We start from the raw sequence: 25290 nt of genomic DNA on the forward strand, positions 1-25290 counted from the left end.
AGAGCCCCAATTATCCAGGAAACCAAATCCCTCCCTCCTGCACCATCCCTGCAGCCACGTGTTCAACTCCTCTCTCTCCCTATTCCTCGCTTCGCTATCACGTGGCACGGGCAACGACCCAGAGATAACAATTCTGTTTGTTCTTGCTCTAAGCTTCCACCCTAGCTCCCTAAATTTCTGTCTTAAATCCCCATCTCTCTTCCTACCTATGTCGTTGGTGCCTATGTGGACCACGACTTGGGGCTGCTCCCCCTCCCCATTAAGGATCCCAAAAACACGATCCGAGACATCACGAACCCTGGCACCTGGGAGGCAACATACCAACCGTGAGTCTCTCTCGTTCCCACAGAACCTCCTATCTGTTCCCCTAACTATGGAGTCCCCAATGACTAATATTCTGCTCCTCTTCCCCCTTCCCTTCTGAGCAACAGGGACAGACTCTGTGCCAGATATCTGTACCCCATTGCCTACCCCTGGTAAGTCGTCCCCCGCAACAGTATCCAAAACGGTATACCTGTTGTTGAGGGAAACAGCCACAGGGGATCCCTGCACTGCCTGCTGGTTCCCTCCCCTTCCCCTGACGGTAACCCATCTACCTACTTCTTTTACCTGAGGTGTGACTACCTCCCCATAACTCCTCTCAATAACCTCCTCCGCCTCCCGAATGATCCGAAGTTCATCCAGCTCCAGCTCCAGTTCCCTAACGCGGTTCTCGAGGAGCTGGAGTTGGGTGCACTTCCCACAGATGCAGTCAGCAGGGACACTCTTGGCGACCCTTACCTCCCACATTCTGCAGGAGGAACATACAACTGCCTTAATCTCCATTCCCACTATTCCAAATTCCCAACAAATCTACTGAAAAACCAAAAACAAAAAGTCAAAACTTGTTAGGTTAGCAATCCAACGGACAGAACTTCCCAAATAAAAAGTTTACCTTATCAACACACCAGAGTCCTTTTTTTTGGTTAGAGGAGGAGGGTGGGTGGGAGACACTACACGTGTAGTGTCTCGGGTACAGCCACCACACAAATATATACCCTTTTCCTTACCCAGCAGTCCCCTGGTCCTCCGAAAACAAAAGGGAATTCACTTTTAAACTTACGCCGAAATTGACTTCTCAGCTGTAAGCCCGTTCACGCACCTCCGTTGCTATCAACGCTGCAGTCACCGAAACTAAAAGAAAGAGATTCTAAACCACACAAATATATATCCTTACCCATTTAATGGGCCAAAACTGGTGGGAAGTAGTTCGAGGAGCAGAACGGAATCAAAATTAACGAGAGAGGCAAGTGCAATAATGTAGTGATAATGGAAGATTTTAATTGCAGCAATGACGAATGAGGCAGTGATTGTGACAGTGATTGTGTTAAGGGGAGATAAGAAGTGAATTCAGTCAATTCGAATCACTCCACGCGATATCTAAAAACGACTGAAGGCACTGGATACTGCAAAGGATTACGCCTCTGACAACATTCCTGCAATAGCATTGAAGACCTGTGCTCCAGAACTTGCTGCGCCCCTAATCAAACTGTTCTTGTACAGCTGCAACACTGGCATCTACCGGAAAATCTGGAAAATTGACCAAGTATGTCCTGCACACAAAAAGCAGGACAAGTCCAACCTGGCCAGTTACCGCCCCGTCAGTCTTTGCTTGATCATCAAAGTGATGGGAGCTGTCGTCGACAGTGCTGTCAAGCACCACTTGTTTAGCAACAACCTGCTCACTGACGCTCAGTTTGGGTTCTGCCAGGGCCATTCAGCTCCTGACCTCATTACAGCTTTGGTTCAAACATGGACAAAAGAGCTGAACTCAAGTGCTGAGGTGAGAGTGACTGCCCTTGACATCAAGGCAGCATTTGACCGAATATGGTATGAAGGAGTCCTAGAAAAACTGGAGTCAATTGGAATGGGGGGAAAACTCTCCGCTGGTTGGAATAATACCTAGCACAAAGGAAGATGGCTGTGGTTGTTGGAGGTTAATAATCGTGGCTCCAGGACATCACTGCAAGACTTCCTCAGGGTAGAGTCCTCGGCCCAACCATCTTCAGTTGCTTCATCAATATCCTTCCTTCAATCATAAGGTCAGAAGTGAGGATGTTCGCTGATGATAGCACAATGTTCAGCACCATTCGCGACTCCTCAGGTACAGAAATGCAGTAAGGCCTGGACAATATCCAGGCTTGGGCTGATAAGTGGCAAGTAGCATTTGTGGCACACAAGTGCCAGGCAATGACTATATCAAACAAGAGAGAATCTAACCATCCCCCTTGTCATTCAATGGCATTACGATTGTTGAATCCCCCCACTACCAACATCCAAGGGGGTTACCATTGACCAGAAACTGAACTGGAGTAGCCATTTACATACTGTGCCTACAATGGCATGTCAAAGGTTAAGAATCCTGCTGCGAGTAACTCACTTCCTGACTCCCCAATAACAATCCATCATCTATAAGGCACAAGTCGGGAGTGTGATGCAATAATCTCCACTTACTTAGATGGGTGCAGCCCCGAAAACACTCAAGAAGCTCAACACCATCCAGGACAAAGCAGCCCGCTTGAGCGGTACCCCATCCACCACCTTCAACATTTACTCACTCCATCACTGATGCACAGTGGCAGCAGTTGTACCATCTACAAGATGCACTGCAGCAACGCACCATGCTGGCCTAGCCAGCGATGCCCACATCCCATGAATGAATGAAAAAAGTGTGTTCAGAGGAATTTATTTTTTGATCGGTATGTTTCCTTCCCAAGAGGCTCTTGTCCTTGGGAATGTCACAGTCGAGAAGTGTCTCAGGAATACTGATCATAATATTTTAAAGTTTAGATTTATTATACAGAAGAACAAAGAACAATCTAAACATAAAAAAGTACTGAGCAGGAGGTGAACCAATTTCAATGAAATTGAGAAGAATCTGTATCGGGTAAATTGGGGTCAAGTACTGGATTGATAATACAAAGGAGAATGAGGCTGAATATACAAAGTTCAAAGGGGAGGTGAACATTAATAATAGGTACAAATGGTACGAAAATACTTGTGAAAAAGGCTGAGAGAGGAGTTATTTAGCCGATTAGGGACAAAAGTGAAAATGTTTTGGTGAAGGCAGTAGGCATGCCTGAGCCACTAAATGAGTATTTTTTCATTGGTGCCTACCAAGGAAGAGGATTTTGCCAAAGTTATGGCAAAACAAAGAAGTTGCTGAGACCCTACATGGGATAAAATACATAAATAGGGCGTGCAAAAATCCTGACGTACTTGGCGGGTTAAATCAACAAGTCCAGAGGGTTGTTAAGGGACGTAACGATATAAATTACAGCGCTCTTGGCCTCATTCTCACAATCCTCCTTGGATACATGGGTGGTGTCAAAGGATTGGAGGATTGAAAGGGTTCTATCCTTCTGCAGAAAAGTGACGAGGGATAACTGCAGGCCAATCAGTTTAACATCGGTGGTGTGGTAGTACTTAAGAACCATAAACAAGGTGAAAACTAATAACCACCTGACAGGAATGCACTCATAAAGTAGAGCCTGCATGGATTTTTGTTATGGGTAAATCGTCTTTGACTAACCTGATGATGTCACATAAAGGGTTGGTCAGGGCAGTGTAGTTGATGCTGTTCTTACGGACTTTCTAATGGTGCTTGATTCAGTACCACATAGTAGGCTTGTCATCAAAATTGAAACCTATGGAATAAAAGAAACAGGGGGAGAATGGATGTAAAACTGGCTAGGTGATTGAAAATATAGCCAGAATCAACATATTGTGGATGCTGGAAATCCGAAGAAAAGACAAAATGCTGGAAATTCCTCGCAGGTCAAAGAGTACCGGTGGAGAGGGAAACAGAGTTCATGGACTAAGTTTTATGAACATGCCAAACGGGATTCTGAAGAAATGGGACTGCTGATCACAGGCCGAATTATCGACATGGGACGGCCGCCCTGTGCAGGTACGTTTATTTACATTTATTACAATTAATTTGACTATGTAAGTAAAGGCTCTGCCGCCGTACGGCGGGGGTTGGGGGGGAGGGGGTGGTGGGTGGGAGCACTGAGGCCTCGCCACCGCCAGTAAAATGCAGCGTCGGTGGTCCTGGCGGGCTTCCCCTGGAAGAATGTTCCACCCTCACCACACCCACCCCCACCCCCCACCAAGATCCCGACGTCAGAGGACGAGTAAAATTCAGTCCAATGTTTCAGATCGATAACCTTATATGAGAAATGTCAAAAAAAATAGAGATGCAACAGGTTTTGAGTAATTACAGAGGCAGGGAAAGGGGAGAGGGGAGGAAAAACAAAATGGAAGGCCTGTGAAATAGACTTCTCCATGCAAGTTATTTCATTTTATTATCTTTACCAGGGAAACGGAACCTATATAATAGAACATGGGATAAATGACGTTGTTATAAAGAGTAAATGTCCCGATGTTTATAAAAATCAACCAGCCATTTTCAGCAATTTCCAGAATTTTGCTTATCGCATAACTGTTGGGTTAATGTTCTGATGGCATCTGCATGCTTTTGCCTTATTAGAGAATAAGTTCATTCCATGATGAATTTTGGCCAAGCTGTATTTTGAGCCCCTGAGTGTCTTTTGAGTCAAAAAAAATGACAAGTTGTCTCGTAGGTTAAAAAAGATAGCTACTTATTTTTACACAATTCCTGAAATTGTCACAACCGCACCCACACATACATTCACTCACCCATTCATAGACAAGAACGGGTAGATGGAGAGAAAAAGGTTAAGTAGTTTAAAGTGCAAAGTAAGGTAGCTGTGCTTGGTTTAAATTAAATCGGTGAATTTTCTCAGGAGGACGGTCTTTTTTAAAGGTACAAGTCTGGATGTTTGCAGTTTGAAGTTGAGGTGTTGTAGATTTTCTGAAAGTTAAAATAATCAGGCTGGATTTAGTGGTCACTTTAAGTTCTCTGCTGTGGCAAGTGCAGAATTAGCAGCAGAGCTTGCTTGGCTCAATCACGTTCACAGTCCATGGCTAGGCTTCTTTTTGAAGGTGTTGGCTTGATCTCACCCTCTCTCTCCAGGGAGTTACCTTTTTAAGGTAAAAATTCATCACATTAGAGTTTCTGTTAGGAAACACATGGCTCGCTCCCCTGGCGTGACCACACAATGGACCAAGATGTGAAGACCATTGCTATCGATTCGTGCATGAACAGGGACCCTTCTGTTAATACAGTGCTATTTCACACTTATTTAATTTGAGTAGTGCTGTTGGTCGCCAGATTTCCTTTGTTAGTTCATTCATATTGGTGAGAGCCATTATGCAACAGTGCTCTTGCAATTTCAAAGGGGTTCTCCACAGAGCTATTTTTAACGATGTTTTCGAGTTCCATTCTTGTAGACAGGTTTATTGATTTCCAGTGCATGGGGGTCACGTGACCGCTGCTCCATTTTGAACGTGTTGCAAGTGGCTATGCTCCTGTGGTTTTAAAAGTAGATTTTTTTCAAATTCATAATTCTTTCATTTCATTTTTGTGCATCACAGCTCTTTCCATGCAAGACACTTGAATCAGATGTTTGTTTTTAAAAATAATTGCCAACCCGTTATAAGCAGAACCATGAGCATCCCTATTGCTGCCAAACTGAAATTATATGCCATGTATCACATTGGACATTCCTGTTTTTTTTTGCCACAATACATAGCTGAAGAACACATAGCTGAACACATTTCTGAAGGTACAGTTAACCTTAGATCGCTCTTAAGGTTGTGACACTCCTAAATGTTACAATATAGACGTTACCTGACCAGCCCCATTTCTCCAATTATAATAAAATCACAAAAATGCTGGAATTACTCAGCAGGTTAAACACAATCCTTGCAAAGGAAAACATATTTTCATGCCGAAGGCCTTTCATTGGAATTTGGAAAAGTTGGAAATGTAATAGATTGTAAGGAAGCAAAAGTGGAGAGAGTGGGAAAAGAATAAGAGGGAAGGTCTGTGATAGGGTGGCAGACAAAAGAGATTAAATGACGAAGAGTAGGTGGTGCAAGGCCAAAGGGAGTGGGAATGGGACAGGTAAAGAACAAAAAGATGTGCCTTGAGTATGTGAGAATGGCAGAATGATAAACAGCTGCCATCGAAAAGCAAAAGCAAGAGAAAAAGCGAGCAAAATTAAAACCTCAAAGAAAAAAAGCAATCAAAGAGGGGTCAGTGTTTACAATCTGAAATTGTTGAAATCAATATTGAGCTCAGAACGCTGCAAAGTGCCACATCGAAGTTTCCTCGATCTTACATTGAGCTTCATTGGAACAGTGCAGAAGTCTGAGGACAGGGAGATCAGCGTAAGAGTAATGTGAAAAATTAAAATGACAGGCTACGGGAACCTTGAGGTCACATTTCAGTACAGGGCAGAAGGGTGCCCTATGACAACATTATGGAGTGAAAAATAATGTGCATGCTTAGGCGGGCACAGTACAGGATGTTTGTACAGGCACAAATGTGTGCGTGTGAAGAAGTGACTTCACATCTGGCATCAGGAATTACAGTGGATCAACTATGCCTCTTTTCCAAGGATGTCCTGTCCCGTTCACCAATCCCCCATGGCCGACGATTATATCTCCCTTCAATCATAAGATCAAAATTGGGGATGTTCGCTGGTGATTGCACAATGTTCAGTCCCATTCACGACTCTTCAGATAATGAAGCAGTCCGTGCAGAATACCCAGGCTTAGGCTGATAAGTGGCAAGAAACATTCGTGCCACACAAGTGCCAGGCAATGACTATTGTCATGGATCTATTTTTCCCCTCTGCTTAAAAACTCAGGGCGGTGTCTGTGTGCCTTTAAGACTGAAATATGTTTTTAATATTCTCTGGTGAAATAAAATGCCTTATTCCACACCACTGGCTGCTCCTGCAGTCAACTCATAGCATCGATCAGTCAATCCTCTATTTACATACTTTCTATTCCATTGACTAAACACCTTGGGCTGGTTACAGATAGTTTGATCAAGTAATCCTCTATGACCAGTACATTTCACCCATTGACAAAACACCTGGGGCCGGTTAAAGATGCACTGATTGGGCAATCCTCTATTACCCGTACATTTCATCCCAATAACCAAAACTTTTCTGCTGGCTAAAGATACTTTAATCAGCTAATCCTCTGTTACACGTGCATTCTATCACATTAACTAAACATCTGGGCTTGGTAAAGATATATTGAACAGCTGTTGCTCAGTTATCTGATCATTCACACACATGTTTAGAGTAAATGTGTGTAAAACCACGAAGTGTGGTTAATAAGTTTGGTGAGCTACAAACACAAATAGCCACATAGAAATATAATGTTCTGGCAAAGTCTGAGACCTGGCTCAAAATAGGGAATGATTGTGTGCTTAACAATCATAGATGCAAGGCATTTGGAAAAGAGTTGGAAGGAAAAAAAGGATAGGCTATTTGATGAAGAAAGAAATTGCAGTACTATGAATAATGTTCTCGAGGGGTCAATTACAGTATCTATTTCACAGGAATTGATAAAAAAAAAACAAGTCAAGGAGCTATTGCGCTACTTGATGCATTTAATGGGCCAAAACTGGTAGGAAGTAGGTCGAGGAGCAAATCGGAAACAAAATTAACGAGAGAGGCAAGAGCCATAGTGTAGTGATAATGGAAGATTTTAATTACTGTGTGTGAGAGCTACAAGCCTTCTCCAAAGCAACAGCAACAGAGATGCACTCATGTGTCATATTGTATCAGTTTGACTGCGTGTAAAGCTGACATGAATCAGTTGGATCTGGAGACCAGCAAAGCATGCTCTCCCCTGAAGGAAGAATTTGTCTCTCTCAGCAGAAAATCTACATTGTCCCATAGGCTGCGCTTCGCCTGGAAAGGAATCTTTGCAATATTGGAGGTAGCAAATTCCTTTTTACTTCCAGTCTCTGAGAAGTCTCTGCCTCAGTAGTGACTTTCTATTACCTTCTGCATTTCTGGGACTTCTGGAAACTCAGTAAAGTTTCGACTTTTAAACTGCTAATTCAAAATCTAAATAGACCTGTTGCTTTACTCCTTGCTGAAAGATCAGTGTGACGCCTGCTGCAGCTGAAGTGACTTGAGCACCTATCCATTCCAGACTGTTCAGCAAACTCGTCTGGAGACTTCCAGTGGCATCTGGCTATTCGACAATGGGACACATCACCGCTCCGGGAAAATAACACCAGGACTTAGAACCCAGTTATTTTACTATACCCAAGAAACAGCTCTAATTTAAGACATCACTTTTAAAACCGGTTGATCGTTGGTTTTTGAATGCATATATGTGTGCATGAGAGTTAGGAGAAATAAGAAGGTAGAACGTCTTTTCAAACATAGATTTATCTCAGTATTGTTGAAGACTTAGTTTATTAATAAATAGTTAATATGTTGTTGTTTCAAGATTCCCAGCTTGGTGTGTTTTATTTTGGAGCGGTAATAAAGTGTTTAATTTGGCTGATATCGGCCTTTTGGGAAACCTTAATAATATGCTGTGACCTGTAGAGTAATGGGACTGAATTGATAGTGCATTACTCCCGCCTCGGTCGCAACATATTGGGCTGAATCTTAGCGGCCCCTCGACGTTGCCAATTGAATTTTAACGGCGGTGGTGGGACCTTTCCCTGTGCTGATTATGCAGCCCGCCATCTCTCTACGACACTGCCAATTTTTTCATTGAACGGGCGGCCGTCACGTGCCATCCCGTTCACGATCTGAAAAGCCGGCTGGCCCTCACTCTGCATTACCGAAGGGAGGAGGGAGGTGGATACACAGGGGTCCAACTCTGCATTCTGGAAGGGAAGAAGGGGGGCGGCATGCAGGGGTCTAACTCTGCATTCGTAAAGTGAGGAGGGAGGGGGGATACACAGGGTGTAGCTCTGCATTCTGGAATGGAAGGAGGGATACACAAGGGTCTAACTCTGCATTCTGGAAGGGAAGAAGGGGGGCGGCATGCAGGGGTCTAACTCTGCATTCTTAAAGGGAGGAGGAAGGGGGTACACAGGGGTCTAACTCTGCATTCTTCAAGGCAGGAGGGAGGGGGAACATGCAGGGGTCTAAATTTGCATTCTGGGAGGGAGGAGGATGGGGGTTTATGCAGGGGGTTGAACTCTGCATCTTATAGGGAGGAGGGAGGGGGTATGCACAGGGGTCTAACGCCGCATTCTTAAAGGGTGGAGGGACGGGGGGGATGTACAGAGGTCTAACTCTACATTCTGGGAGGGAGGAGGGAGGGGTGGATGTACAGAGGTCTAACTCTACATTCTTAAAGGGAGCAGGAAGGTGGTACACAGGGGTCTAACTCTGCAATCTGGGAGGGAGGGGGAATACACAGGATTCTAACTCTGCCTTCGTTAAGGGAGGAGGGAAGGGGGATACACAGGGGCCTAACTCTGCATTATTAAAGGGAGGAGGGAGGGGGATGCACAGGGGTCTAACTCTGCATTCTGGGAGGGAGGAGGGAGGGAGAATATGCAGCAGTCTAACTCTGCATTCTTAAAGGGAGTAGAGCGGGGGGAAGTGGATACACAGGGGTCGCACTCTGCATTCTGAAAGGGAGGGGGTCTGGGATTACTGGAAGGAAAGCTGTGCGGGCATGAAGGGAGGTAATGTGTACCATCCCTCTGTTAAAAGTGTACGCACTGTGTCTGTGAGGGGCCAATGGCATGCTAGGCACCCGGTGTGTGGGGAGGGTGCCAGAAAGGGCATTAAAGCATTAAGGCTTTATGGATGATGGGAGCAATCGATTCAGCTAGTAGGATCGTGATGTGGTCATGTTGTGCCACTCTGAGTGTTGGCCAAGATGGGTAATGCCATGGCACGCCATATAGTTGATCCAGGAAAGCAGCTGATGTACTCATCAACACCAATCCCTGGCCTGTTAGGAACCTTTGAATACGTGCAGGGTTCAACTTTATTTATCACATGTAAATATATATGGCTTATCCTACATTGTGTGATCCTCTGCACGTGAGGATCTGTATGCGCTACAGGCAATATCAACAGGCAGGTGTGATCCATGTAGAGGCCCCCGGTCGCGAGCAGCAGCCCCAAGGGGAACCCATCATTACGGTTGTCATGCATCCACAGGCCGCACATAACATGCCATTGGATGTCAAAGCACGAATGTCAGAGGAGATTGCGCATATAGAGAGGGTGGTGACACGTCTTTGTGCCCTGCTCAAGGACGACCTGCAGCCCATGGGCTTGGGTGGACATCCCACGCCTTTGTTCCTCATAGTGGTTGCGGTTCTCAAGCCTCTGCAGCCTTTTAGGGGCCAACCAGAGATGTTTCTGGGGTCACACAGTCAGCAGTGCACTGTTGCATCAGGGAGGTCACCAATGCCCTGTACCGGAGGGCCAGTGAGGATGTCCGATTCAGGATGGACTCTCACAACCAGGCCCAGAGGACCATTGATTCTGTCACCATTGTCAGAGAACCATACTTTAAAATGTTCATAGACCGCACTCATGTGACCATCAGGCCGACTGCCAGGTTACCAGTTGCAAACGTGACCATTAAATGAGCCCTCTCAATCTCGGTGAACTTGGTATGTGAACACCACAGATGTTTACAGCGAATCTGTGACCGCTTCTCAAGCAGCTGCCATGGCATTTGGGTCTTGCACCAGTCCTGGCTGCCACCACTGCTCAGTGAACTGCCTCAGATAGAGGGGTGGCTTCTTGGAGATAAGGGCTATCCTTTGCAGACATGGCTCCCGACACCAGTGAGAGACTCCACCACTGCTGCAGAGGAGAGATACAACGCCAGCCACTGAGCTACATGAGATAGCATTGAGTAGGAGATCGACATGCTGAAAGAGCACCTCCAATGCCTGTATGGATAGGGTGATGCTCTGTACTACGGGCCAAAAAGGCCATCTCCTTTCCTTGCTGCTCTGCACAACAACGCACCCAAAAGGGACCAGGCCTGGCATGATGAGGAGAGACATCAACAGCATTCCTCCTCGGACTATGAGGACACCGAGGACTTACAATATGAAAGACACATGGGAGGGGAGTTGGCACCCAGGCTCTGCACGCAGGACTAGCAGTGAGGCAGGGATGTACAGAACTGGCTTATCAAACACAGGCTGCCTGCTCCATAGGAACCGACATGAGTTCTGCAAGCCACACATCACCCTCGCTCACCTGCTATGCACCACTCCACATCTGCAGCATCCCTGTGTAAACCATTAGAGGCAGCAGCTGACTGAGCCAATGTCCATGGCACTGCATCCCTGGAGATGCTCATGTGTAATGGCGGCATGGCAATGGTGTTATTGCATGCGTTGGCTCTTCTGAAGGGCCAACGGTAATAAGGGATGTGACATTGGTGGTACATGCTGGCACACATCATTCGCACAGAGAAAAGGGTAAACATGCTGGTGAGGAATATTTAGTGAAATACATTTTTACATTGCTGTGGTACCTGTGCATTCCCACTTGTGCAAGTGTGTTCTCTGTAAACCTCTGTACTAGCTTTTATGGTGTATTTAAGTCTTACATCCTGGAATATGCAAATTTAAGGTTACTTACCCAGGTGCAGCATGACTACAAGCAGGAGTGTGTCACTTGATTGGAAGACGATCGCAACTTCACAGGTGACTGGGAGACAACAGGGTAAGTATGTGGCAGCAAAATGGAAAGTGGTGGGGTAAGAAGCAGAGTTAACTTACAGGCGTGTGAACTTGACAAGTTAACTCTGCTTCTCTCTCCACAGATGCTGCCTGACCTGCTGAGTTTCTCCAACACTTTCTGCTTTGCTGCCAGATTGACAGCAGCCCGACTCTTCAGCAGTCAGGTAAGTATTTATTTGACGGCTGTCAGGAAGCAGGTGCTGGGGTGTTTAAAATAGAGCCACCACACCTGCTACACCACTGTCAAAGGGTTCCTCACTGTGCCGAATGTCCTGCCTCTCCTCACGTAATATCGGGGTTGGGGGCCGGGGGGGGTGCGCGGGGGGAGGCTCGGGGCAGTGATGCTAATGAGCCCCCACGTGATACATTGCGGGGGCTCTATCTTGGCTGCTGAATGCGGCCTCTGCACTGAGTTCCAAGGGCACTGCCACAGATGGAGGCACCCCAATAAAATTCAGCCCATTAAGTGGGGTGTCGATCATTCGCGATTCAAATCCAACACCAATTACATGAATTATGAAGGAAGTAACAATTTGAAAGAGAAAAAAAAATAAATAAAAAGGGACCAGGTTTCTTGCATAATAGTTTAGCATTAGAATGGCATTAGCAGTTGCAACAGTTTTTCTGCGAAAGGAGAATGTGACCCTCAGTGACTTGACAACTTTAACTAAGAATGAACTAAAAGACTTGGGAACAAAATTGGGGTGAGAGTTGAAATCAGGTGCTAAAAAGCAGAGATATTTGTTGTGATGGTCCAACATTTAAAATTGGAAGAAGAAGTAGAGGAAAAAGAAGATAGTAAGCCAGAGAGTGATGCAGTAAAATTGGCTAGAATTCAGCGAGAAACGAAAAGAACTGAGCAGAAACAAGAAAAAAAAACACTTGAATCTGCAAAAGAAACATAAATGGCAATGAGAAAACTTGAATTTCAGAAAGAAAGTGAAAGAGGAGAAAGGGAATGTAGGTTAAAAGGGATGGAACTAAAAAAAAGGGGTAGTCTTGAATCCAGGAAAGATGTGGTCAGGAAGGATCTGAATTCAGCCCAGGACCCAGGGAAAAGCTATTTAAATACAACTCTTCCTAAATTTGAGGAAAGTGGCGTAGAGGCGGTTCTTCATATCTTTTGAAAACATAGCCAAACATATGAAATGGTCGTAGGAAAGCTGGACACTGCTATGCAAAGCAAGTTGATGGGCAGAGCTCATGAAATTTATGCCATGCTTCTGGAAGAGGCTACTACAGAGTAGTAAGAATGTGAAAGTATGATTTTTCAGTTTCCATTTTGCATTGAAATGAAACGCATTTTAACAATGGCATTTCATTTTGCCGAGGGCTGAGGTGTCATGGAAGTGTTCTTTTTCTCTGCTTAAAAACTAAGGAGGTGTCTGTGTACCTTTAAGACTGAAAGAATTTTTTAATATTCTCTGAAACAGTATGTGCGAGCTACAAGCCTGTTCCTAAGTAACAGCAATAGAGATGTGGTCACATGCCATATTGCATCAGTTTGACTGTGTGTAAGACTGGCTAGAAGCAAAGCGTGCTCTCCCCTGCAGGAAGAATTTGTCTCTCTCAGCAGAAAATGTTCTTTGGCCTACAGGCTGTGTTTCACCTGGAAAGGAATCTTTGCATTTTTGGAGGTAGCAAATTCCTTTTTACTTTCAGTCTCTGAGAAGTCTTTTATTATGGGCAGTAATAAACTGTTTAATTTGGCCAATTTCTGACAGGTGGGAAACTTTAATAATATGCTGTGACCTGTGGAGTAATGGGACTGAATTGGCAGTGCATTGTTCCCGCCTCGGTCGCTACACTATCTCAGATAATAGGGAATCTACCGATCTCCCCTTGATATTCAATTCCATCACGATCACTGAATCTCCCACTACCAATATCCTGGGGGTTACCATTGACCAGAAACAGAACTGGAGTAGCCATATAAATAGGCTGCAAGAGCATGTCAGAGGGTAGGAATCCTGTGGAGAGTATCTCACTTCCTGATTTCCCAAAGCCTGCCCACCATCTAGATCGCACAAGTCAGGAGTGTGATGAAATACTCTCCACTTGCCTCGATGGGTACAAGTCCAACAACACTCAAGAAGCTCGACACCATCCAGGACAAAGCAGCCCTCTTGATTGGCATCCCATCCACAATCATTCATTCCATCCACCACCGAGGCACAGTGGCAGCAGTGTGTAAAATCTGCAACTTGCACTGCAGCAATGTACCAAGGCTCCTTAGACAGCACCTTCCAAACCCGCGACCTCTACCACCTAGAATGACAAGGGCAGAAGATGTATGGGAATACCATTACTTGCAACCCACCACCCCCCCCCCTCCCACCCCCCCGAAACCACAAACCATCCTGACTTGGAACTATTTCACCTTTCCTTCACTGTCGCGGGGTCAAAATCCTGGAATTCCCTTCCTTACAACACTGAGTGTACCTACACCACATGAACTGCAGCCGTTCAAGAAGGCAGCTCACACCACCTTTTCAAGGGCAATTAGGGAGGAGCAATAAATACTGCCCTAGGCAATGCAGTCCACTTTCCACAAACGAATAAAAAATAACCATTTTTTTCTGTTACAGGGGCTTTCTGTCGTGCTCCAGACATGGTGTCTGCTGTCATCAACTCAAAAAAAATCTATTGCCACTAAATGAGCACCAATTCATGAACTGACATAAGATTCGCAAATGGATAAGTGGGTTGGAGTGTCAGGGTGAGCATGAATAATTGTTGCCCTTGCTCTCAGAAGTCTTCTCTCTGCTCATTAGAAATTGAAACAGAGATCAAGAATTTTTCGAAGTTTTGGGAAGCATTCTATGCTCATTTAATGAAGAAGAAGAAGGAGAGAATTTCCTGTGTTGTCACTTGTATGAAATGGTCGCCATGTATCTTCTGGTGCAGGGATAATCAATGACAAAAGGCCCACCACCAAGAGTTTGAAGTCCAACTCATCCTCCGTGGCAGCTCATAGGCATTGATTCTAAGTGATCTGTAAACTACAAATCTTTAAATATGTTCTCCTTATAAAGTTTCACTGTCCTCAGGGTGCAGTGTTATATCTCCAAATGTGTCGATTCTGCAGTGCAGCAAGTATGAATGTGTTAATGTGTCAAGAATTGCTAGAGGGAGCGCCAGCATTGTCTCCTTCAGTGCAGATTGCCTGTAGCTCTTAACGAAGAGGAAACTGTGAGGCTGGTTGGAATATGTCAGCCCCAGTTCTTAAAACGAATAAATATCCCTATCCTAACATCAGGTGCAAACACCAGCACAGTGAACATTGATGCACTAATGCAGATATGGAGCAGAGGAAGACAGTGACTATACATTCTTCAGCATGCTTACTGCCGATTAATTGTTCAGAAACTCTAAGTGAGTCCTGGCTGATCAGAAGAAGGTGAAGAGGCCTGACATCATCTGTGGAGAAAACAAACCCATTAATGTGGGAGGCCTGGAATTTGCTGAAGAAGCAGCTGGCCCTAAACGTGAACCCCTCTGTTCTCTCACTGAAATGTAAACCTCTATGTTCTCTTCATGAAATGTGAACTCTTCTGTTCTCTCTCCTAATTCAGACAGACATGCCGAATTTCCAGGATAATATGTTTTCAATTTTCAACTTCTGTTACATTTTATTCTGACTTTTTAAATGTGACTGCTGTTGTGATAAACATCTTCGGACGGTGGTGAAATCATCGATTAGATTCAACGCAATATTGTGCAAAGTTGTAAGTGGAGTACAGAGCGATGATTACTGGCTGCAAAGCTACGCTTCAGGACAGTTCTAAAACAAGCGTCCAGTGAATCGTGAATTTCACAGTGCAAATAATGGAGAATCTAGAATGCGGCTGTTTTCATCCATTTGCATTAGCCTGCAGTGTGTAAAGAGGGCAACTCATTCTGAAATCCCGGCCACAAATGTCCAATATTTTGCTTGGCAGTACCGGAAGTTAAGCGATTTGCTCATTGAGATCCCTGCTGCCGATGACGGGAGTCCTTGTGCTGTACTGGAGGGGGGTAGGGTCACAAGCAGCCTCAGAGGAATAGGCTGTCATCTCTCACACAGGGACTACTATTTGAAAAGCAAAAAAAGTAAAATGCTATAAATGCTCAGAGGTCAGGCAGTGCCTGTGGAGAGAGAAACAAAATTAATTTTGCAGTCCTGTGACCTTTCATCGGAACTGGTTTTACAACAATGACTGCACTTCAAAAGTACTTGATTGGCTGCACAGTACATTGGAAGGTCCTGAGGTCATAAAATGCGGACATTAATGCAAGAACATTTTTCTGATAAACGTTCAAGTTCAGTTTTACATTTATGGGCAGTAAATTGTGGTATTGGATGAAAAAGTATAAACATATGCGCTCATCCCAAAGGATCGAAGTCTGATTAGGACTGCACGTTGATGGTTCTACCAATTAGTTCATCCCACCACTTTTTTTTTTAGCAAATATGGGTTCTGCCCTTGCTAATCTAAGCTCGTGTACAGCAGAATAACTTGATTTCATAAATGGTACAGCACTGTGTTGCTTAACTTCAAATCAATATCGCTTAGGCATGGAAATTCAATTTACAGACGGAAAGTATTAGGCCCATCAATTTATGTGGCACCTAACTGGTAAAGGAAATAGGAAGGATCTTTCATTTGTATAGCACTGCACACGACCTCGCGACTGCTAAAAGCGAACAGTTGGATTATTTTTGGATTGATTGATCAAGGAATTAAACACTTTTCATAGTCTATCCTCACAACACTGTCTCAGTCCAAACTTTATCTTTCTGGCCCATTCTCACTACATAGCCCTGCATCAGTTCCAAACTATCCCCACTGCACCGTTCTCTCTCCGCAGCCGCCTATCAATGTCAAACAAGTCACATTACTACACTTGCTGCTCGGCACTGTATCAATCTCGAAACTAACCTGACTAACGTGCTGTCTCCTCATAGTCCTGTAATCAATCCATAACTAATCTCATCTCCTTGCTTTCTCCCATAGTAATCCCAAACTAATCCCACTGTCAGCGCTCTACCCATATTCTTTAACTTTCAATCCCAATCGTAACCCATTGCGCTGCTACCTCCCCATAACTCTGTATCAGTCCGACTGACCCAAACTCTTTCCAAACGGCTGGAGCATCCAAAAAGTATCCCTACCACTGTTTTTCCCCATCGTGCTGTATCAAACCCAAACCGATCTCTGTCAGAGGTACTGTGAACGATGATGCTACACAGAGATCCCAGAGCAATGAACATTACAATATCAGAAAAGGAGCGTAGGAATAAATAAGCAATATAATTGTGTCATGTTTATGACAGATTTAATAAACAGCTACCAGTCAATACACAAATGTAAATGAAGGCCAATGTCACAGGGCAAGACATGTGACAGACTCTCATGAAGGATCCCGTCTGTAGCAGACAAAGTCAAGGCCAATCAAGTGCAAACGTCTTGTCAAGTGACTGCGAAATTGATTCTTAACTATCAGTAAATTGTATTTTTAAATCATTGGCACAGTAAGGGCACATTCCTGTACATTCACATATCTGTGTCACTGATGGTCAGTAAATTGAGACGTTTGTGTCTCTGGTACAGGAATATCACGAAGGTCCCCTGTCAGTAAATTGGGATGCTATTGTCTCTGGTATAGCAAGGTACCCTGTCAGTAAATTATGCTTCTTGCGTCACTGATACAGGAAGATCACCTGTCAGTAAATTGGGATGTTTGTGTCTCTGGTACAGGAAGGTCACCTGTCAATAAATTAGAATGTTAGCCGATCTGGTACCGGAAGGTCACCTGTCAGTAAATAGGGTAGTTTATGTCACTGTTACTGGCAGATTATCTGTCATTAAATTGATATTATTATGTCACGTGTACAGTAAGGTCACCTGTCCGTTAATTGTGACGTTTGTGTCTCTGATAATGGAAGGTCACCTGACAGCTATTTGGCATGATTGTGTCTTAGTTACAGGCAGTTAACCTGTCAGTAAATTGGGATGTTTGTGTCTCTGGTACAGGAATGTCACCTGTCAGTAAATTGGGACGTCTATGCCTCTGGTACAGGAAGGTCACCTGCCGGTTAACTATGATATTAGTGTCTCTGGTAATGGGAAGTTCACCTTTTAGTAATTTAGGATGATCGTGTGTCTGTTACAGGAAGGTCATCTGTCACTACACTGGTCTGTTTGTGCCTCTGGTAAAGGAAATTCACCAGTGAGTAAATTGGGATGTTTGCCTCTCTGGTTCAGGAAAGTCACTTTTCAGTTAATCGAGATGCTTGTGTCTCTGGCACAGGAAGGTTATCGGTCTGCAAAATGGCTTGTATGATCACCACCCACATTGCACATCAATACTTCACTCATTCTACTGTCAAAAGCTTATATTTACACTATTTTAAAAATAATTTTGATACAGCTCAGAAACAGGAAAAATGTTTCACTTCACCTTCATCCATAACCATTGAACATCAAGCTTTGTTTTACAAATATAGAGTAGGCTACGTCTATTCATGTAAGGCTGAAATTTTGTTGCAATTAATTATTTTCATTATTTATACAATTTCCGCATTAAAGTCACTGGATATTGCACCATAATATTTAACTGCTCCCTGAATTTGTTCTGAGTCACTGCATAAATAAACGTATTGGTGCAGCAGCTCAAAAGCTGAAGCATATTTGCACTTTCCCGAAAAATGAATTTTGGATCACTGAAATCTTTGATTTTAGAATTATTTGTTAATTGCACATATAAGAACTGTACAACATATGTCATCCAAAGCAGAATGAAACTGCCAGAAATGGCAAACAGTAAAATAATGGATTTTCTCCGGCTCTCCATCTCTCGATCATTTTGATTATCTTGGTTGTAGTGGGCCCGGAGTCTCTTGCGGACTCTGCTGGCCACCAGAATGTGTCTGACTGTCAAAGCATTAAGTAAAATGATCAGAAAGAACGGGAGACAAGGGGTTAAAATACGGTCAATCCAATCAAATGCTGTCCATACAAGTGAAGTATAACGGATATCCTTCTGTCTGCAGTACCACGGGACATTGTCAATTATGTAAATGGGTTCGAGCATAAAATACCAGGGGATATTGATTAAACACCCCAGTAAACAGACTGTTCCTATAACCATGGCTGCCGTTTTATCAGTGCAATATTTTGCTTTCAGCCTCTGGCAACAAATGGTCACAAATCGATCAAAGCTGAAAACGACTGTTAACCAGACAGAACAGTCTCTGGATGCATAAATTAATGTAATGCTGAGACTGCACACAGGAGTAATGGACAGAAAGCTACCTGGAAAGTAAATGCCCGGGATCCGGTTTAATAGCACAGCAGTGGTAATGACTAGGAGATCCGTCACTGCCATGGACACCAAGTACCGAGTGATACATTTGGAGAGACCGCATCTTCCTTGAGACAGGATCACAATCGCCACTAAATTAACTGTAAGAGAAAGGGAGAGAGAGAGAGAGACAAGGTGCAACAGAATAGATTTGCAGCAGAGGTATTACATTGAACTGAATGTGTAAAATTTCTACAGATCAGACATTATCTCATTGCACGACACAACAGGCTCGATGATCTCCCTGGCCTCCTCCTGTTCTTCTGATCCTATAGCCCAGCTTTGATACTTAAAGCGATGGGAAATGGTATAAATAACCAAGGCGGAGCTGGGACAAGCCAGAGACAAACTGATAGGGAAACAAAAACCAGGAAAATAAAAGCAATTTCATAGGGGTTGAAAGGGTCGATTGTGTGCTGATGAATTAAATTAATTAGTAAGAAAGCCGATTTAATATCATGAATTCATGAAACAAAATCAACACAGTGTGAAATGTAATAAAAATCAAAACCAATTAAACTTTAATATTTCAAGCAAAGAAACAAAGATTGCCAAACATTTTAACAATGTGACCCTCTGACAGGTCTGTCTGTATATTAGAAATGCTTCACATTGGCAGACCCAGCAGCCAGTCTGTATGAGCTCGGCCACACAGACAGCTATGTGACGATTAGCCAATTATTCTAGGAATGGCTGGACTGGTTGATTAAAGTATATTGTCCAGAACACCAAGAGAACTGACGGTGCTTCTTCAATCGTCCAGTGCCATTCTGTATTTCCTTCACAATTACCCAACTCGGGAATCGTTTTAATGTGGCATGGGAGAACCACAGGCCCCGCAATGCAGCACTCCCAGCATATTTCCTGGTCGACCTGGACTACGGATTAAGATTTAAGAGTGGAGTTTAAAACTGTTAACTCATGGATAAAAAGGCAAGAGTGCCATTAAGGGAGCCAGTTACAAATTAATACGCGGAATTAAATAGAATGTCGTGTCAAAAACGATACAAGATCTCTGGAGAAGCCTACAATGTATCCATAGTGAGGAACGTAGAAGGCAAACATTTGCAATATATACGGATTTTGAGTTCTAAATGGATGGTTGAGGAAAGGTGAGATCGCTGATGGGTGCAAAGGAATGGAGTACGAATCTAAAGAAGGAATTCAATGTCCATACTGGATGTTTGAGATCACTCACTATGTTGGAGTAAGGAGCTAGACTTGGAAGCAGCAAGGACGAGGACCAGTGGAAGGATCAGAAAGAGTGTTTGGGATGAATGGAGAGAAACCAGAAAGAGCTGATTTGGGAAGAGGTATGAAAGATAAACTGAACAGATGGGAGGAGCAGTGAGAAATAAACGGAATTGATAGGAGGAGCAGTGAGAGAAAAACTGAATGGATGGGAGGGACTAGAACCTTCAATAATCTTATTCCTTAAAACCAAATCACAGTTTAGTAACTAATTAAATCAATTCATCAATTTATTCACCTATTGACATCAATAGTGCAGCAACTCTAAAGGATGTTGTTAATTTATGAATTATTCAATCAAGACGACTAGAGATCGAGATTTAGTTAATAAAGCCAGGAGCGACGTAAGTCTGGAATCCAGGTGCATCTCTTAACTTGTTACTTAATCTGGCACAAAAATAATAGCCGCAAAAAAAAAATCACCAGGTCATTTAATTACCACAGCCACGTCTATTAATTGATGTCCTTTGTTTCCATGTCATTCCTAGAGCCATATTTATTAATTACTGTCATTTTGTTTCCATGTCATTCTCACAGGTGGTCTGTTAATTGATGCCCCTCTTTTTCTACAGTCATGCATATTAACTGATGCCCTTTATTTCCATGTTATTCCTATAGCCATGTCTATTAATTACTATTCCTTTATTTCCATGTTATTCCTATAGCCATGTCTATTAATTACTATTCCCTTGTTTCCATGTTATTCCTACAGCCATGTCTATTAATTACTATTCCTTTATTTCCATGTTATTCCTATAGCCATGTCTATTAATTACTATTCCCTTGTTTCCATGTTATTCCTACAGCCATGTCTATTAATTACTATTCCTTTATTTCCATGTTATTCCTATAGCCATGTCTATCAATTACTATTCCTCAGTTTCCATGTCATTCCTACAGCCATGTCTATTAATTGATGTCCATTTGATTCCATGTCATTCCTATAGTCATGCCTATTAATTGTTGTCCCTTAATGTTCTCATAGTGTGTTCAATTCTGGGATGGTCAGAAGACCACGCCCACCATCCACATCTTTGGTTCACATTACCTAGGTGCTCTTTAGTTTAATTGTGAAAATAGTTTTGAGCAGATCAGCAGAGTTTCTGCATACTATGCAATATCACACCTGTTGGAATTCACTCTTTGTTTGACACCAAATGTACGAAGTACAAACAAAGGAACAAGAGGAGACCATTAGGCTCCTCCAGCCTGGTTTGTATTTCAATTCGATTATGGCTGATCCGTATCATTACTCCATCTACCTGTCTCGCTTCCTGAAACCTTGATAGCCTCGCCTAGCGAAAATCTATCAATCTGAGCTTTGCAGTTTTCAATTGAACTGGCCAGAAGAATTGTTTTGGAGAAACATAAAAAGTTACGGCACAGAAGGATGCCATTCGGCCCATCGTATCTGTGCCGGTCAAAATAGAGCTATCCAGCCCAAAACCACTTTGCAGCTTTTGGTCCACAGCCGTTTAGTTTATGGCCTATCAAGTGAATATTCAAATACTTTTTGAATGTGACGAGGATGTGTGCTCCTACCACCCTTAAGAGAGTGAGTTCCGTACTCCCACAATCACATGGATGAACAACGTTCTCCTCATCTCCTCTCTAATCCTTCTGACAATTATTTTTAATATGAATCCCCGAGTTATTGACCTCAATGCTAATGACCATTTTATCTAAGACCATCATTATTTTATACAATCAGTTTCATCTCCCCTCGGCGTGCTCTGTTCCGAACATTCCCAGAGTCAGTTGCAGACGTCTGCTACCATTTGCGAGAAGGAATGCTTCTGGCCATTGTCCATGAAGGGCCGAGCTCTAATTTTTGCTGCACCAGAAGAAATACTTTCTTCTGTATCTACGCTATCAAATCTTTTCAATCATTTTAAACACCTGAATTATTTAGCCCGTTAATTTGCTAATATCAAGGGATAATAAGCCAAGTTTAAATGGAATTTCCTCATAATTTAGCCATCGAAGGTCTGATACCCTTCTGGTGAATCTGCACTGCATGCCCTTCAAGGCCAACATTTGTCCTGCTGAGGCCCAGGGCCCAGAATTAAAAGCAATATTCCAGATGGGATCTAAGCAGTGTCTCATACAAACGGAGTATGACTTCCAACCCTCGAGAGTACAGTTCCACTTGAGATAAAGGCTAGCATTCAAAGAGGTAATTAATAACTTGCTACAATACTTTACCTGGGACAGCGATAGCTGCAAGAGAAGTGTAGTAAATGGCGTAAGCTGGGCCCCTGGGCGGTGAGTGCATTTTCTGTGAGAAATAGCGATGTCTATTCGAACTTCTACATATGAGCCATTTGATTTTCAAAGAATCCTTATTATACCTGATGTTAACCCACCAGAGACACAATTAAATGACAGCACCCTTAATATTAGCTATAGTTTCGGTTACATCACCATTAATGTTAGTTACAGTCTTTGAACAAACAAGTTAATGTATTCGATTTTATCTTCATTTTTCATACAATTGAATGGATGAAAATGGATTTTAAGCAGTTTTAAAGGGAAACTTTGTGCCCTTCAGGAAACAAAAATTCATATCCTTACCCAGTCTTGTCTATATGTGACACTATTCCTAGACCAACGTGGTTGAACCTTAACTGCCCACTGAAGTGACTGAGGAATCCAGACAGTTGTGTCAAACAGTGAGAAAGGAAAATAAGGAAGAAAACCGCACGAACCATTGAGCTGAAACATAGGTATCGAATGACGACACAAGAAGAACACAGCTAGGCAAGCTGACCCTGCAAACTCATCCCATTTGCCATCTATGCATCAATGCCAAGTTTGGGAAAGCTATTCCACAGACTACTTTAGCAACAATCCAACATAGTAATACTCTCAGAGTAATGCTGATCAGCCATCGTCTCTGGCTTCTCCCTCACAAACCCTGTGTATGTTCTCTCTCTCTCTCTCTCTCTCTCACTCACTCTCTCTCTCTCTCTCTTTCTCTCTCTCTCTCTCTCTCTCTCTGCAATTGTCAGAGAGAGAGGGGGGTAGCAAACAGAGAGAGAGGAAAAGAGAGAGAGAGAGCAGAACAGAGAGAGAGAGGGCGAGGAACAGTGAGGGGGGTCAGAGAGAGGGCGAACAGAGAGAGAAGGGGCAGAGAGAGAGAGATACGGCAGCGTGGGGACAGATAAAGATTGGGGACAGAGGGGAGGGGAACAACTCAGAGAGGAGGACCACAGGGAAAGACAGAGATCAAGATCACGCCTGACAAATGGATACCTGTCCAGAATACTCTGCATTGCTGCATCAGGTAAAGATTGACTCCTTATGCAAGCAAAAACAATGCCAGTTTTGTCACAAATTCAGTTTTCAATATAGTGATGAGAAAGTAAGTCAATAAATTAGTTCTCCCATTTACAGCTTCTTCACAAAAATTCACATTTTGTGTTGCTTTTATTTGTAAATTACATTTTTAATGCCTTTATCTTTCGAAATTTGCTCACTGGTCCCCCGGAAATGCAAAAATTCTAATGCGGCCCTCCCCCCAAAAAAGTTGGATAAATGGGCAGGGGCTGGGGACTAGGAGATAATACAAGAGAGAAACCCCAAAGTGTACATAGAATTGAAAGATACGTATAGCACTCGAGTAGGAAATAACAAAGTATTAGGAGGGCTCAGAGTGAGAATGCTAGACAGTAAGAGGGAATGGTGTAGTTCCTTATTAGGCAGGAGTGGACTGACAAGGAGTACAAGGAATATAGAGTCAGGATTACAATGCAAGTGTGTAAATGCACAAAGCGTGGTGAATAAGTTGGTGAACGTCAAGTAGGAATAGCAGTAAGGGAATATGATGTCGTAGCAAATAACAGAAACATGGCTTAAAATGGCGAGGACTGGGTGCTTAACATAAAAGAATATTAAATGTTCAGAAAATTTGGAGAAGGCAAAAAAGGGAGGTAGCGTGGCAGTTCTGATAAGTGAAGACATTGCAGTGCTGGAAAGGGAGGATGTCCTTGAAGGGGCAAGGGCAGTTTCCATTTGGTTTAAATTGCAGATTAACAATAGTATTATCACGCTTTAATGGGTATTCTATAGGCCGTCAAATACATAGAGAGAGTGATAGAAGAATAAATCTGATGTGAAATCACAGAGATGTGCAAGAACTATAGAGTGGTGATACTGGGGGCCATTAATTACCGAAATATCCATTGGGATAATTTTAAATTAAAGGGTAAAGAGGGTGAGGAATTTCTAAAATATGTTCAGGGGGACTACCTTGATCAGTATGTTCTCAGCCCATCTAGAAAAGAGACATTGCTGGGTCTGGTGCTCGAAAATGAGGTGGGCCAAGTGGGCCAAGTGTTTGTGGAGGAGCACTTGGGGAAGAGTGAACATTGTATCATAAGATTTTAGCTAGTAATGCAGAAAAAGCAAGGAACATAACCAGGTAGAATGTCTAGTTTGGAAGAGGGCTAATTTGAATGTGATGTAAAGGGAACTAGCCAGGGTAGAAGGGAAGAGATGCTTCAGGTACAGGCTAGGAAGATTCCAACAAGGGTGACAGGTAGTGGAACCAAGAATAGGATTCTTTGGTTGATGAGGGAGATAGTGATGATGATGAGAAAAAAAGAAGAGTGTATTATTAATGCATGAAACGGAATACAAAGATCTTCTACTGGCATGTATATTGTAAGCGAATAGTAAGAGGTGGAGTTGGGCCTATTAGGGACAAAGAGGGTAATACATGCATAGAGGCACAGGGAAAGGCTAATATACTTAATAAGTACTTTGTCTCAATGTTCACTAAGGAAATGGAGGCTAACAAAATATCTGTAGAAGCAGAGAGAGTAGAGACAATGGATAGGATAAAAATTGAAAGGGGGAGGTACGAAAAAGGCTGGCTATGCTTCGGGTAGATAACTCACCTGGTATGGATGGCTTGCATCCCTGTTTGATAAAGTATGTGAAGATAGAGATAGCAGAAGGGCTTGACCTAATCTTTCAATCTGGCCTGGATACGGGGGATGTGCTAAATGATTGCAGCGTGACAAATGTAAGAAATTGTGTAAGTACAGTTCTTCCAACGACAGACC

At 43.3% G+C, this 25290-nt stretch overlaps 2 protein-coding genes across 2 annotated transcripts in view; one reads left to right on the forward strand and one right to left on the reverse strand.

Moving 5' to 3' along the window:
* Positions 1 to 25290, forward strand: part of LOC137349258 (zinc finger protein 16-like) — an 824782-nt gene that overhangs the window by 506254 nt on the left and 293238 nt on the right. The window lies entirely within an intron of this gene.
* Positions 18170 to 22496, reverse strand: LOC137349275 (G-protein coupled receptor 15-like). The gene is made up of 2 exons (XM_068014804.1): positions 22427 to 22496; positions 18170 to 19071 (listed from the first exon to the last, which is right to left on the reverse strand). Exons 1-2 carry the CDS (start codon positions 22494 to 22496, stop codon positions 18170 to 18172), a joined length of 972 nt encoding a protein of 323 aa, XP_067870905.1.

This window comes from Heterodontus francisci, chromosome 34 (assembly GCF_036365525.1).
Source record: "Heterodontus francisci isolate sHetFra1 chromosome 34, sHetFra1.hap1, whole genome shotgun sequence".
Classification (NCBI taxonomy): domain Eukaryota; kingdom Metazoa; phylum Chordata; class Chondrichthyes; order Heterodontiformes; family Heterodontidae; genus Heterodontus; species Heterodontus francisci.

Bases quoted from the DNA above. Each gene is read 5' to 3' on its own strand.
- LOC137349275 (XM_068014804.1), bottom strand. From the start codon at position 22,496: ATGCACTCACCGCCCAGGGGCCCAGCTTACGCCATTTACTACACTTCT. The intron at 19,072-22,426 runs GTAAAGTATTGT...TTTCTCTTACAG, and splicing joins TGCAGCTATCGCTGTCCCAG to TTAATTTAGTGGCGATTGTG.